We start from the raw sequence: 14441 nt of genomic DNA, 5'->3' as shown, positions 1-14441 counted from the left end.
GGGGAGGGGTCCTCGGGGGCGGGGCCGGCGCGGATTGGCGGGCGGGCGCGGGGCGGGGGCCGGGGCTGCGGCGCGGGGGACCGGGCAGGTGTCCGGGGCCGCCGCCGGGGGGGCGGAGCGGCGCGGCGCGCCCGGCTGCCACCGCGGGGCCGGGACCGGGGCGGGATGCGGCGTTGCGGGGCGGTGGGCGCGGGGCGCTGAGCCCGGCGGCGGCCCTGGCGCGATGCGCCGCTCGAGCACGGACGAGTCCACGTACCGGCGCAGCCCGTCGCCGGAGGGCAAGGAGCCGGGCTTCGCGCGCGGCGGCCCCTTCCGGCGCTACAGCAGTCTGCGCGGGCGCGCGGGCGCCGGGGACGGCGGGGACGGCGGGGACGGCGGCCCCTTCTTCGGCCCGCACGCCAACCCCGGCCCCAAGGCGGCCCGGGCGCGCTACACGTCGCCCAAGGGCAACAAGTACGTGGTCTTCTACCTGGACCTCTCCTTCATCTTCCTCCTAGAGCTGAAGCGCTGCAGCATGGCGCGCGGCTGCCTCCAGGGCGTCAAGTTCCTCATGTTCGCCTTCAACCTGCTCTTCTGGGTGAGTGGCGGCGGGGCCGGGGGCCGGGGGGCGAACCTAGAGTCGCTGCTCCAGCGGGGATGGAGGGCGAGACACCAGGACGTAGACGGGCGGGGGGGGGGGGTGCCCAGGGTCGCTGCCCCAGCTGCGGGCCAGGGCTGGCCCGGCCCGTGGGGCGGGTTTCCGGTGCCGCGAGGCTCTGGCCGAGGCTCTGCCCTCGGGGCCGCTGCCCCGCGTCCTCGTCCCTCTCTTCCTGAGGCCGGCCGTGTCCCGCACCTGCGCGCCCGAGGGGGCGGCAAGGCCCTGCGCCCGCCTGCGCCGGGGTTCGAATGCTGGTCGTGGCCGGCAGTGCGCTGAGCCTCTGGTGCTCCCCCCCCCCCCCCCCCCGCGCAGCCGACCCCCCCCAAGTGGACTGACCTATAGGCCCAAGGATCGTGGTCCTCAAGGGGCTGTCGGGGGCCAGGTGGTCCCCTCCAGTCTCTGGAGGCCCTGCGGAAAGGGAGAGGGGGTGTGTGTGCACCAGTGAGTTCTCTGGCTGGGCCTGACACTGAGCGGGATGTTGGGCCACCAGGTGTGCTGGGGAGGTGTCTGGTCTCCCCACTGGCTCTTCTTCCTACATGGTGCGAATGTGTGTGCGTGTGCGTGTGTGTGCACGCGCGCGTGTGTGTCGGGGTGCGGGGCGCCCATAACTTTTGCTGAGGTGGGTTGGGTTTGCTCAGACAGGATGTGTGTGTCCAGGGTCAGAGGTGGCCGCTTCGTCCTCCAGACGAGGGTGGGTGGGTGGGGAGGATGATGGAGATGACAGAATTGCCACCCAGCCCTGGCCCCAGACCTGCAGGGAGCGTGGCAGGCCCCAGCTGTGGCTGCTGTCCCACTGGAGCAGGTCGGAACAAGCCCGCCCAGGCTGGGGTTCCCCTGGCTGGGCTAGGGGAGGCTCGGTGGAGAGAGGATGCCAAGGTCACTCCCTGCTCCATCGTTAATTCTCGAGCCAATCCTCCTTCCACAACTAGGAGTGAGGGGGTATGGCCTGGGCTCTGGACCCCACAAGGAGGCTGTGCTTTGCATGCTCATTTGCATGCAGTTCAGTTAAGGCCAAATGCCCAGAATCCTGCTCGTCCTTTCCTTCTTAGGCTGTGCTTTTCTCTTCCCAGCTTGTGGTGGGGGTAGTCAGGGGGCCCCGGGAGGGGCAGCCAGCCTGGGCTGCCTGAGGGGTGTGATCCCAGGGGTCTCCTGCTAGGGGCGGTCACCCCAAGAGTTTGTTCTCTACAAGAGACTCCTGGCAGGGCTGAGGCCCAGGCCCAGGGTGAAGCACCGTGAGGCCAGGAGCCAGAGCAGGGGCGGGGGGCAGCTGGAGCCCGGGCCCAGCACATGAAGGGGTGGGCATCTTCTCTGGTGGGGGATGTGGAGCGGCTGCAGTGGGCACCAGTGTGGTTGGCACCGAGTGGCTGGCGGAGTGGGCATGTCACTGCGGGTGGCCAGACCTGACCGGTGGAGGTGCAGGTGGCGGAGCGCCTGGGGTGGCGGGGGGCAGTGGGGGGCAGGTCCCAGGAGGTGGGCAAGACTTGCTTCTTCCCTGTCTGCCCTCCTCAGTGGTCTGGGCAGCTGCCTGCAGGCAGAAGGAGAGGCGACCCCTCAAGGGTCCCCAGGCTGAGCTGTCTTTGCCCTGTGAAGCCTGAAGGAGCTTCCGTGGCAGCTGCAGGACAGACACGCTCTGCCATCCCTGCGGTGGATCAGAAACCCCTTTGGGAGCTCCTCCTGGGCTGCACAATCCATTTCCCTTTTATTCCACATTCTACTTTCCAGAGAAGCCAGCTGGCCCCCTGCTGCTGACCTGGGCCCGTCCCTGCCCCAGCGTGGTGCCCAGCTGGGGTCTGAGACCCGGAGGGCAGAGAGGGGCACCCGGGCCTGCCCACAGCCCACAGGAAGCACTCGCGAGGCGTGGTGGGAATGGTCAGGAGGCTGAGTCCCGGTTGGAGGTGCCAACTAGGCTGCCAACTAGGCTGGGGCAGAGGCTAGAGCACCCTTCCCTGGGGCCCCAGCTCCTTTGTTACCTGGGGGTGCTGGCCCCCCCCTCCATTTCCCACTGTCACTGGGAGACCCCTGAGCATCATGCCTTAGTCTCCCCACTGGAGCTGACTGTAAGGCTCAGGACTGAGGTTGTGGGAGGGGAGTCCCAGAGGGCTGGACCTCAAGACACTCACCTGCATCAGTCCCTCTGACCCCACCCTACAGGGCCAGGCCAGGTCAGGTGCTGGGCCAGCGTTTGCCCTGGCAAGTGGGGAGGTCATCATCTGCAGCTGGGGTGGGATGGGGGGAGTTGTGTCTGGTGGGGCAGCCATGCCTGTCCCGGGTGTGGCTCCCAGAGGGAGTGGATGCGGGGGGGTCCTGGTGGGGGGGGGCAGGAGTCCAGGCTGCAGGTGCAGATGGGGGGAGGGGTGCAGGGAGGTGAGGGGTCCCGAGGGCACCAGCCCTCACACCTGCTTAGAGGTCAAGGTGCTGTGACTTCTCTAACTTCATCCCACCCTTGTCTTGGCTCTCCTGTCCCCCAAGCCCTGCCTGGCCCCCCTTTACCTCCGGGCTTCGACTCTGCTGGAGGCGGACCCCTCAAGGCCCTCTCATTGACCCCTTGCTCCTCCAGCAATACTGTCCCCATTGCACCCACTTCCCTGCCCCTAGGGCGCCTCTGGCCAAGACCAGGGTTCCTGACTGGGCCTGGGGAGGCAGGGAGTGGGGAGGGCAGGCTCAGCAGATAATTGACTCTTATTTATGTGCCCCGTTTGGTGGGTTTTCCCTGGGGGCTCCTGCTTGGGTCTGGGAAGGCAGGGCTGAGGCCTCCAGCCGTGGGTCCTCGTGGGGCGGGAAAGAGTCATCACCTGTCTGTCCTGGCGTTGGTCTGCCTGGTCCTGTGTGGATGGGCTGAGTCCCTGGCTTGTCTCAGTGAAGGAAACAGGCCCACGTGTTGTCACCAGGGCTTGGAGCTGGGGTGACCTGAGGCGGGGGGCTGGGAAGGCACAGGCACCACCCGGAGGAGGAGAGGGACACAGGGGCTGGTGGCCGGGGCCCCTCAGAGTCCAGAGCCAACTGACCCTTATAGCCTCTCCTGCCTTCCCGCAGCAGCTGGGGCCTTTGTTGGGGACACACAGCTCCGGCAGGGACACAGTGGCCCTTTTCTGAGGCCTGCACAGATGTAGGGCCAGGGTCCCCACGGTGGGGCCGGGGGTGTCTCCCGGGAGCCCCATCCACGTTCAGTACCCGGGAACAGGTGGGGTGTACCGTGTGATGCCAGGCGCGGGGTGAGGGTTTGGGGCTGTTCAGGCCCCCACGGTGGCAGAGGTGGAGACCCCAGGGTCGGTGGGGGGGGTGAGGAGGAAGGAGGTGCTCTTCCTGCCCTTCCCCTGCTCTGGGGCAGAGGGCTCAGGACTCCCCCAGGGGCAGTCTTGGTGGCCCGGGGGGGGGCCGGGGGGGGCCTGGGAGGAGGCGGGGCTGAGCCTAGCAAGGTCAGGGTGCTTCTGTGTCTCCCCCTTGGCCAGCTGCCCGACTCCTCCCAGATTTGGATCAGCCAAGCTGAGGGCCCCCTCCTGCTGCTCCCCTGGCAGGTGTCCCTCCCCACCCCCCTTCCTGCCCCTGGGCTGCGTGCGGCGCTGCCTCTCCCTGCACTTGTGGTCAGGGTCCCTCTGCATGGCTGGGGTGGGGGTCGGAGCCCTGCCTGCCTTTTCCTGCTGCCCAGGCCTCCATAGGACTTTGGGTAAATCCTGCCCCCTTGGGGTCTCCTGGCGTCTCCCTTGCCCCAGCTGTACCTCAGGGGGGCCTGGATTTTCCCCTTTGATGAACTGCAGATGATGTCCGCGTGGGTGGCCTGAGTGGGTGGCTGTCACTGGCCCTTGGGCAAGGCCCCTGAGACTGGTGGAGGAGGGGACACATGGTGGCAAAGGGCCCCGTAGAGCTGGGGGCCATGACCTCCCCCCTCAGTCCTCCCTGCAGCTGGGAGGTCACAAGGCAGGGCCAGTGAGCGTCCCGGACCCTGTGGCTCTCGGCCGCGGCCTCCTGGTGGTGCTGGGCGCGTCCCCGTGTCCAGGCTTGTTTCTCTCTGCGGCAGGGTAAAGCAGGGGTGGCCCGCTGCCTGCAAGTAGGGGTGGGCGGGCTGCCTTGCGATGGGTGGAGGGAGGGCAGGCAGATTCTGTGATGGGATTGGGTCTGGAGGGCACCAGGGAGCTGGGGGTGGGGGTGCTTGGCTGCCCTGGTCAAGGGTCAGGACACTCTCCTCCTTGGGGCCAGCAGCTGGCTGATGGGACAGACGGGGATTCGGGGCCTGGGGATGTTGGTCGGCTCTGTGGTGGCAGTACCAGTCTCTGGGTCTGGCTCGGCGACCCCCACGCCATCCACGGCGGGGATGGCAGGCAGAGCGCTGATGCTGGAACCAGGTGTGTGTGTGGCCGAGCGGGTGGCTCCCCGATAGGTTGGGGGTGGCAGCGGTCCGTTAGGGGGCCCCGGTGAGACTCCCCAGCAGTCTCATGGTCCACGGGCTGAGCCAGCAGGTGCCCCTGTTGCTAGGGTTCTTATCTGTCCCCTGGATGCCCCTTTGTGGTCCAGTGAGCTCCTCCTCGCCCTTGAGGGTGGACTTGGACCTTCCTGAAGCTGCCGGCCGGGCCTGTTCTGTTCCCTGCCCAACCCCTTCCCCGTGGACACTGGCTTCAGGGGGTCCTGTCAGTGGGGCTGTCTCCCTGACGGGCTGGGGCTGGTCTCCTTGTGTCCGAGCCTTGGGGGTCAGTGAACGGGGCTGATGATGGTGTGGGGGCTTGCTGGCGTTTAAGAACATGAACGGCAGGCAGTTGCATAGATTTTCAGCGAACGGCCAGGTGACCATATCCGGTCAAGGTAGGGAACGTTTCTGTCGGCCCAGAAGGTCCCTGAAGCCCCTTCGCTCAGTCTCCCTGACTCCTGCCTTGGGGCAGACCTGGTTTCTGGCACGGCGGACACATTTTGCCCTTCCTGAACGTGTATAGATGGGGTCCCCTCGTGGCTGTTCTCGGCTGGGAGGGGAGAAACACCTCGCCATGCCCAGCCCCCACCCCAAGGCTGTGCTGGCTGCCAGGCGAGGGGCTTCTGGGCACAGGCTTGGCCCCTGCAGGCACCCAGCCCTCCACTGTGTTCCAAGGACGTGGCCAGCTGTCCCGCCATCTGCTGGCCGGAGGGGCAGTGGCAGAGGGCCACCTGATACCTGCCCCTTCATGGGCCTGGGGCGGGGGTGGCATCTCAGACCATGTGGTCCCTATACCCTCAGTCCTAGGCCAAATTGAAAAATGCACAGACAAGAAAAAAGGACAGCAGGAATGGGGGCGGGCACAAGCCAGGCACTGGGCTGGGGCTGGTGACAGGTGAGGACAGAAGATAAGGCGTATGCTCGAGATGCACGGGAGGGGGTCAGGGAGGCCACAGATGATGGCAGGGCAGGGATGGGGGTCCCCAACGGGAGGGCTGGGCCCTTCTCTCAGGCGGTCAGCGGGTCTGCTCCTGGGACCCAGCTGGGCTTTTATGTGGCTGGGAGGAGAGTCCAGCCAGTGCCCCAGGCAGTGAGAGAGCGGGGCTGGGCAGCCGTGGGGTTGGGGTGGGGTCCTGGCCTCCCAGGAACCTCAGCCCCACTTATGCTGTGTTTGATGTTCTGTGTCTGAGTCTAACGGGCCTTGTTTTTTTCCTGCACTTGGAGGCTGTAATTTTCCTGCCAAAATGTTTTAAAAGCTGCATACGCAGAAACATTTTCAAAATTACAGGTAATTTTATTAACTGTGTGCATGCATTCTGTTAGTGTGTGTCTGAGTTTTTGGTGACTGGTCTGTGCAAACAAGCTTGAACACGGAGGGCCTTGGGGCTTGTGGGCAGGACAGGCCATAGGGCAGCATGTCTGTGACATGAGCCCGTGTGACATGGTGCCGGCGAGGGCTGCCCATGGCAGCGGGCCGTGTGTGTGTCCCAGCGTGGGTCTCTCCTGACGTCTCCGGGTGGAGGTGGGACGTCGTGAACAGAGTTAATTAAGGAAATCCGTTTCCACTTAGTGCTGGGGGTGAGGAGCCCCGTCCCCGGTCCCCTGGAACCTGGACTGGTCCCCACCCCCCACAGCCGCTTTGCTCCCTGTGTCCTCCCCATGCCCTTCCATGTGTCCCCATGGGACAAGGGAGCTCAGACGGGCTCATTTTCCTGCTGACAGGAGCCGTCTGCCGACGTCCTTGAGGCAGGCAGTCAGGTTGTAAAGAACGAGTCATTGTCTCCTTTGCTCAGGGACCTGCCGCAGGAGACGGCCCCACCCACCAAGGCCCCATCCTGGGGGCTCAGCTCGGAGACATGACTGGCTCAGAGTGGGGGCTGCGTGGTTCAGTGGGGGACAGGCTGGCGTGAGGCCTGGGCATGGCAGCCGGTCAGTGTCCCTCCCCACAGGGAGGTGGCCCACCCTCACGCCCTCCCTGACCCGGGTCCTCGGCCACGGTGTCCCTTCTGTGCACAGCACCCCACTGGGCGGCCCCAGCTTCAAGCTTCCCCTGGGGCTTTGGAGATCCCAGAGGCAGTGGGCACACTGTGGGGACACGGGGTGGGGCATAGCTCCAGAAACCCCCCCGGCTCCCAGTTTCTTATCTGCAGGTTGGATGGGAAGATCGAATGAGCCAGAGCCTGTCCCAGCCTCTTCTGTGCCCCGTGATGTTGAGTGGTGCCTCCCACAGGCCGGCGTGGGGTGCCCAGAGGCGCTGGATGTCCCCCTGGCCACCCCGCCTGGGGTCAGCACCTCGGACAGTGCCAGTGCCATTGGTGGGGGGCCTGCCTCCATCCCACAGGTGGGGGTGCACACACATCTCCATAACTGCCCCGGGGCTGTGCCCAAGCCCAGCTCTGCAGTGAAGACGTCACCTGTGTCGTCTCCCCCTCCCCCACCCGCGCTGGGCAGCTGGCTCCTCACACTGGGTGCACACCCAGGGCCCAGAGGCAATTCAGGCCACGCCTCCGGGTGGATGCCCCCACTGGCCTCCCACCTCTGAGCCTCGTCTGGGCAGCCTCCCCTGGCCCCCTGGCCCCTGATCATGGCCCTGGGTTTGGTCATTGCATGGAGATGGCCTCACAGGAGGCCACAGGCAGAGGCTTTTGTCACTGTCCATGGTGGGCCCTCTGGGAACTTTCAGGGCCATGTGGTTAGTACCCTGCAGCAGGGTCCCCCTAACCTGGTACCTTGCCCCCTCCCTGTCCCTTGCCTGAGCTGCAGACCCCCACCCTACTCTGGGGAGGGGCTCAAGCAAGCAGGATGACCCCAGCTTCCTGGACCCTGCCCTGAGCCAGCAGCATTCAAAAGAGGTGTTGTTTATAACTTTTAGACCGCAGTTCTTGTTTCTGTGGAAGGTGCAAAGAGGGGCAGGAGGGCCAGAGACGACCCACATGTTCACCCTGGGCTGACTGGACCCCCACTGGATGGTGGTGGGCATTTCAGCTGGGGACTCTCCTGCCCTTGGCAAGGCCCAGAGGGATCCCAGACGCTGGTAGGCCTGGGCCAGAGCCCCTGGTGTCTGCCCACACCCCGGGAGCCGTAGCCCCTAATGCTCTTGGGTTGGGAGCTGCGTCCCCCCACCCCCATAATTGCAGTCTCCTGCCAGCCTGGTTTAATGCATGGTGTGCACACTCCCCAATGGGTTATGGAGAAACGAGTGGTGGCCCCACCCCCATCCCAGGGCCAGGTTGACTGGCCGGTGAGGCCTCCTTGGGCAAGGGTCTTAGAGCCTGTGGGGCCTGCTGAGTCATGGGGTCCCTGCCAGGCTTGGGGAACCAGGCCAGTTGTTGGGGAGGCATTGTGTGTGGATGGCCCTGGCTCCCCTTGGCTCGACTGACTGGGTTGGGAGGCTCATTTCCCAGCCTCAGTTTACTGGTCTGGGAAATGGGGTGGGAGTCTGGCCATCTAGGCTCAGGAAGCTTTTGTGGGGTGATGCAGGGCTGGATGCTGTTTACCCTGGAGTCTGTGACCTAGCCTGTCCTGGGCATGCAGGGTGATCACTCCAAGGGCTGGGTGTTGTGCCCAGGAGAGCCCTGGGGGCTGAGGCCATGGGGGCCAGGCCAGATGGTGAGGAGTGGGGAGGGGTCCCCAAAGCCGCCTGGCTTTCCCCAGGGCCCAGCAGGTGTTGGTCGCCAAGTGGTCTCACCGAAGCCCAGGTTTTGGGGGACCAGGTCAGCTTTTGTGGGGCTTGTTGCCCCCAGCCTGCACCTGTTTATTCCTGAGACCACCCAGAGGCCTAGCCCATCCCTGCTCCCCCAAGGCTGGGTGTCCCCTTCACCAGGCAAGGCCGCGGGCCCGCACTGGGTTCTTTACCACTTTGCCTTCTCGCCCTTCTTCCTCTCATTTTAATTGTGTTTGTAATAAGGAACAACTATGAAATTCAGTAAAAGTTCCAGTGTTTGAGAGGGAAGGGCAGCAAGGGCCAGGGATGAGGTTCTCTGCGCTGTCCTGTGCTGGCGTCCACGCTGGGGCTTGGTGGGTGCCCTGGGGCTTGTGCTTAGAAGGGGACAGCTGGGGACACCAGGGGGGCCCATGGGGATTGTGGCCACCCACTGGAAGGTGGTTTTTTTAGTAAGAGGGGAGCGTGTGGTCCAGCAGGGTCTCCAGGAGTCGTCTCCCTGACTCTCAGGTCCAGAGAGGCTGTGGGGTAGGTGCAGGCCAGGCTCTGGGGGAGAAGGGGATGCTTCCTGAAGGGGTGGTGTTTGGGGGGGCCCTGGGCCCCCTGCCCTGGCTGCCTCACCATGTCACTGGGACAGGGGCAGGCACCCCATTCATGACCCGAGTGGAGAGTGTCCTCAGACCACATCCTCCCCACGGCCATAGGTGTGGACCTTGGGGTCCCCATTACTGTGGCTGTGGGGGAATCAGCTGGGTGCTGGGACAAGACTAGGAGGGGTGACTGGCCGTGGAGGTTGGCAGGGTGGGCGAGGGTGCACGGGGCCCATGGGATGCCACTCTGGGTGGCCACAGGGGTCTGTTCTGGGGTGGTCTGGAATGTGTGGATGGTGGCCTCACTGCCCTCTCTCCCTACCCTGGCGGTCCCAGCTGGGAGGCTGTGGCATCCTGGGTGTTGGCATCTGGCTGGCTGCCACCCAGGGGAACTTCGCCACCCTGTCGTCCTCCTTCCCGTCCCTGTCGGCCGCCAACCTGCTTATCGTTACCGGCACCTTCGTCATGGCCATCGGCTTCGTGGGCTGCATCGGGGCCATCAAGGAGAACAAGTGCCTCTTGCTCACCGTGAGTGCGCCCCGCACGTGGGCTTCACCTCTGGGGCCTTTGCTCCCTACCTGTGCTGACCCCGCAGGGCCAGCAGGTCATGGCCATGGCCTGTGGCAGCCCCAGGGGGCCTTGCTGGGGCCTTCCAGACCAGGCTGGGGCTGTGGGGGGTTGGGTGCCGGGGGGCTGCTTGCCCAGAGCTTAGTGGAGGCCTCCCTTGACAGGACACATGTCTTATCACCCCCCCAACACGAGTGCCAGGTGGGGCCCCTCCAGCCGGTACCGGGCCTGTTTGCTCTGCGACCACCCTTCCTGGGACCCCCTCCCCAGCTCCCGTCCCAGGACCCTCTGTTGAGAGGCTCACAGTCCCCACCTCTGCCTTGGAGACAGATTTACAGGCAGGATGTGTTCCTGTCTTTAGGAACGTTAATCACAGATAATTGAGAAGGGGAAGGATCCCCGGGGTCAGGCTCTGCACCTATTAATAGGTCTAGCAAAGGCCTCCAGCAGCTTCAAGTCCTAAGTCACCCCTTCAAATTGATCCGGCCTGAGGAGCCCTTGCCCAGGGTGGGGCCTCGGAGGGCATGTCCCCCAGTCCGTGCAGCTTCCCCAGGCGTCCAGCACATTCCAGATGCTCCCATCAGGGCCTGGGGCTCTGATAACCTCAGAGCAGCAGGTGGGGGTGTGGCTGGGTCCCCAGCTGCCCCGGGGAAGGAAGCTGCAGGGTGTGTGCGGGGCCCAGCCCCGGCCGTCCCCACTGGGAGACTCGGGAGTCAGAGCCCGGGGCCTGCTGGGGGCATCCTGGGCCCGCACTGAGGGAAGGCCAGATGGGGGCCTCAGGAGAGGACAGGGCGCGCTCCCTCCGCCTGGGCCCCATTCACGTCTGCAGGAAAGGCGGGGTGGACACAGGCCGTCTCTGCTGCTCCACTGGCCTGGGACTTCTATGGCAGGGTCGGGGCTGTGCCTTTGGGGGTGCTTGAGTGGGAGGCTGTCACCCAGCAAAGTTTGTGCAGTCGGGTGGGGCTTCTCAGGCTCCTGGCGGCTGTCCCCTCACCGTGGTCTTTCCCGAGTGGGTGTGCTCTGGTGGCGGTGACCCCCAGGGTTCAAGGTCATCACAGACTGACCTCCTCCCCGCCCACAGGGAGGGGGACACGGGCACAAAGCACACGTGTGCCGGCAGGTGTGAGGCTTGTGCTCCGCGGTCAGTCGAGCGAGAGAAGAGCCCCTCCAGAGAAGGGAGGGGTCCGCGGGAGGTGGGGCGGCATGAGGGTGGTACGCTGCTCTCTGGGGGCCGGAGACCCGGTGTGCGTCCCGGCAGCACTGGGGCATCTGTCCGAGGTTCGCGGAGGGCTGGGGGGCAGCTGGGGGTCGGGGCGGCCAAGTCACCAAGGCCAGGTCTCCTCCGCAGTTCTTTGTGATGCTGCTCCTGGTGTTCCTGCTGGAGGCCACCGTCACCACCCTGTTCTTCGCCTGCACTGACAAGGTTCGGCCACCCCGCCCTCCCCAGCTTCGGGTGTGGGGGCTCTGATCTCCCCGCCCGGCTGGCGGCCACCGTGCTGTGGTGACAAGGCCTTGGGCAGGGCTGGGAATGGTTGTCACCAGCCCCATGCTCTGTGCGGGTGGACGGTGGCCCCTGCCATCCACTCACTGGAAGACCCGGCTTTAACCGCAGCCACCAGAGGCCGGGCCTGGAGGTTTGGGAGGTTTCTGGCCCTCTGAGAAGTGGGGGTGCAGGGGTGCGGTGCTGTGTTCTGGCTGAGCTCCTTACTGTCCTGGACTGCGTGTCTGCTGGGCAGGGAAAAGCCCCCATCCCCATTTACTTACTTACATTACTGACTGCTCATTTACATGTGTTTTGTACTCTGAGTTGTACCCTAGACCCGTGTCCCTTATTTTGCTCACATTTTCGCACCTCTGCCCGTTGGGAGCTCTTGCTTGGCTCCTGGGTCCCTTTGGCATCCTCCCCGCGGTGTGCATTCTGGCGCTAGACGCCCCCCAGACCTAGCTGGGCGTGTCCTGCCCCAGCCCTGGAATCAGCCTTTTCTCCAGGAGCCCTGGTTCCTTCACTGGAGGACGGTCTGGGGAACCGAGTTCCGGGGGCCGGCGTGCTCCTCGCCACTGGGGCGTCGTAGCTTCTGGGCCCGAGCGGACGGACGGAGCCGTGTACTCACAACCCGCATGTACAGACCGCGCTCGGTGTTTCTGTACGTGTCCGTCTGTCTCTGTACCTGAAGCTGAGGTGCCGGACTCTAGTGCCAGCGGTGTTCAGCACCACAGAGGGCCCAGGGGCGGGGACAGGCAGGGGCCAAGTCCTGGGCCTGGGCACAGGGATGGGGGCTTCTGGGAGGAGGGGACTCCAAGGAGGGAAACAGTGGGCACAGGGTGCCGGGGGTCTGGACGAGGGAGGTGGAGCTGGCCGTGGGGGTGGCCCTGCCGACCCCTCTACACTTGCAGATCGACAGGTATGCCCAGCGGGACCTCAAGAAGGGCCTGCACCTATATGGCACCCCAGGCAACGTGGGCCTCACCAACGCCTGGAGCATCATCCAGACCGACGTGAGTCTGTGTGCGTGCGGAGGCAGAGGGGATGCGGGTGTGCCGAGCAGGGGGGCAGGGCCCACCCGCCTGCTCCCCAACCATCCCAGCCCCTGCGCCTGTCTGTAGTTCCGCTGCTGCGGGGTCTCCAACTACACCGACTGGTTCGAAGTCTATAACGCCACTCGCGTGCCGGACTCCTGCTGCCTGGAGTTCAGCGAGGGCTGTGGCCTTCACGCACCTGGCACCTGGTGGAAGGCGGTGAGCACCTACCCTCCCGACGCATCCGGGACCCGGGGGTGGAGGGGGTGGCCTCGTGGCCCCTGTGACGTGCACCCTTCCCCCAGCCGTGTTACGAGACCGTGAAGATGTGGCTCCAGGAGAACCTTCTGGCTGTGGGCATCTTCGGGCTGTGCACGGCGCTGATACAGGTACGCTGGGCGGGGCCTGCCTCAGGAGCCCCCTGGACCAGCCCCAGCCCCCAGCTAGCAGCCTAGCTCACCGGCACTCGGTGGAAGCGCCTCGGGCCCATGTGGCTGAGAGGTGGGGTTTGAGGGATGGTCCGGGGCCACTCCACGGGGAGGCGACCTGACGGGCCAGGGACAGGCAGGCCAGCCTTGTTCCTGCGGCCCACGCCTGGCAGCTGTGGTGGGTGGTGGTCACGGGATGGCTTGTTGCAGAGTGAGGGTGGGCGGCCCAGGCCCTGGTGCCCCCGATCCTGGCTTCCCAGCCCCCGTGGAGTCCTGCGTGTCGGCACCGTGGGGGAGCTCGAGGCCAGTGTGTCGGAGGACAGCCCCCGCTCCTGGGGTACAGAGGTCGATGGGGGTCGCAGCAGTGCACACAGACACTGTCAGAGGTGGTCCCAGTTGGGTGACAGGCAGGGAGGGAGGGGCACAGAGCCGCTGGGCCCTGAAGCCACCAGCAGAACCACAGTGGCCACACTGAAAGGCAGGTCTGGGGGCCGAGCCCTAGGGGTCCCCAGGGTGCCCGTGCCGAGGCTCGGGGGACGTGGCTGGGCTGGACCTGAACTGCCAGTTGGGGGAGGCCTCCCGAGAAGTGGGGTACAGGCCATCCAGGGAGGAAACTGTGGGGTGGGGTCCATGGGCAGGACCCCTCTGTGCTCGTGGTCTCCTGGAGCAGTCCTGCCCAGCCCCCTCGTGTCCCCGCAGATCCTGGGTCTGACCTTCGCCATGACCATGTACTGTCAGGTGGTGAAGGCGGATACCTACTGTGCATAGGCTGCCCGCTGCCTGCCACCTCTGCCTCACAGCCCACGGGGGAGGTGACCACGCCCCCACCTGCCTCTCCTGCTCAGGATTCAGCACCAACCCTGGACACCCCCCCAGGACCCTCAGCCAGCCCTGCGAACACCGTGCTGGAGGAGGGCGCCAAGTGCTGGCCACGCAGGCAGGGCTGGGGGCGGGAGGAGCTTGTCATACCCACGTACTCTCCAGAGCAGCGCTCCCCTGGCTGGGGTCATTCGCAGGTGGGGGTGGGGGTGAAGGGCCGACCGCTGGTCCTGGTGCTCAAGGCGAGGCTGTCGCCCCACCGTCCACATTCCACGGCGGAGCCAGTGCGGGCTCTGGGTGCATCTTAATAAAGCGCGTGGGCGACAGCCCCCACCTGTGTCTGTTGCTGCCCTGAGCCTCTGGGGGGCTGCCCAGACAGACCCTGTATGGCCGTGGGCCCCCACCATGTGCCCCGTGCCTGCAGCGGGGCTCCCACACACGCGTGGGGCCAGCCCCCAGCCTCCGTGAGATCAGACACAGGAAGTGCAGAGGCGTCTCAGGATGGCCCTGCCCTCCGACGCCCTCCATGCAGCCCCAGGGCGTTGCCTGCCCCCCGTGAACTTGGCCCCCGAACTGTTCACCTGTACGGATTCTGCAGATAAAATGGGCTGTCAGGAGTGGAGCGGCTACCTCTGGGGCGCAAGCACCGGGGTCTCCTGAGATAGGGCTGACGGGGTGAGGAAGCCGTGGGTCTGGGGCTTCGGGCTGGAGGATGGGCCCCTCCCAGGAGCCTCACGAGCCCCCAACCTCAGTTTCCAGCCCTCCTTCCTGCCAGCCCCAAGGTGTTGCCCTCTCTCCGGCCCACCTGGGGATGCCCCGCCAA

At 65.6% G+C, this 14441-nt stretch overlaps 1 protein-coding gene across 8 annotated transcripts in view; it reads left to right on the top strand.

The window, feature by feature from the left end:
• The window catches only part of TSPAN4 (tetraspanin 4), a 21644-nt gene extending 7689 nt beyond the window's left edge, over nucleotides 1–13955 (top strand). For all 8 annotated transcript variants that reach the window (XM_035013625.1, XM_035013623.1, XM_035013620.1 and 5 more), the window contains 7 exons: nucleotides 498–577; nucleotides 9624–9815; nucleotides 11203–11277; nucleotides 12249–12350; nucleotides 12459–12590; nucleotides 12677–12760; nucleotides 13499–13955. In XM_035013625.1, the coding sequence (XP_034869516.1) occupies nucleotides 515–577; nucleotides 9624–9815; nucleotides 11203–11277; nucleotides 12249–12350; nucleotides 12459–12590; nucleotides 12677–12760; nucleotides 13499–13567 (717 nt within the window). In that variant the 5' untranslated portion in view covers nucleotides 498–514 and the 3' untranslated portion in view covers nucleotides 13568–13955. The remainder of the gene's footprint in view (nucleotides 1–497; nucleotides 578–9623; nucleotides 9816–11202; nucleotides 11278–12248; nucleotides 12351–12458; nucleotides 12591–12676; nucleotides 12761–13498) is intronic.
• The last annotated feature ends 486 nt before the right edge of the window (nucleotides 13956–14441 follow it).

This window comes from Mirounga leonina, unplaced genomic scaffold (genome assembly GCF_011800145.1).
Source record: "Mirounga leonina isolate KUSES-001 unplaced genomic scaffold, KU_Mleo_1.0 Mir_166, whole genome shotgun sequence".
NCBI lineage: Eukaryota > Metazoa > Chordata > Mammalia > Carnivora > Phocidae > Mirounga > Mirounga leonina.
The sequence above is the reverse complement of the archived record's forward strand: the minus strand, read 5'-3'. Positions and strand labels throughout refer to the sequence as shown.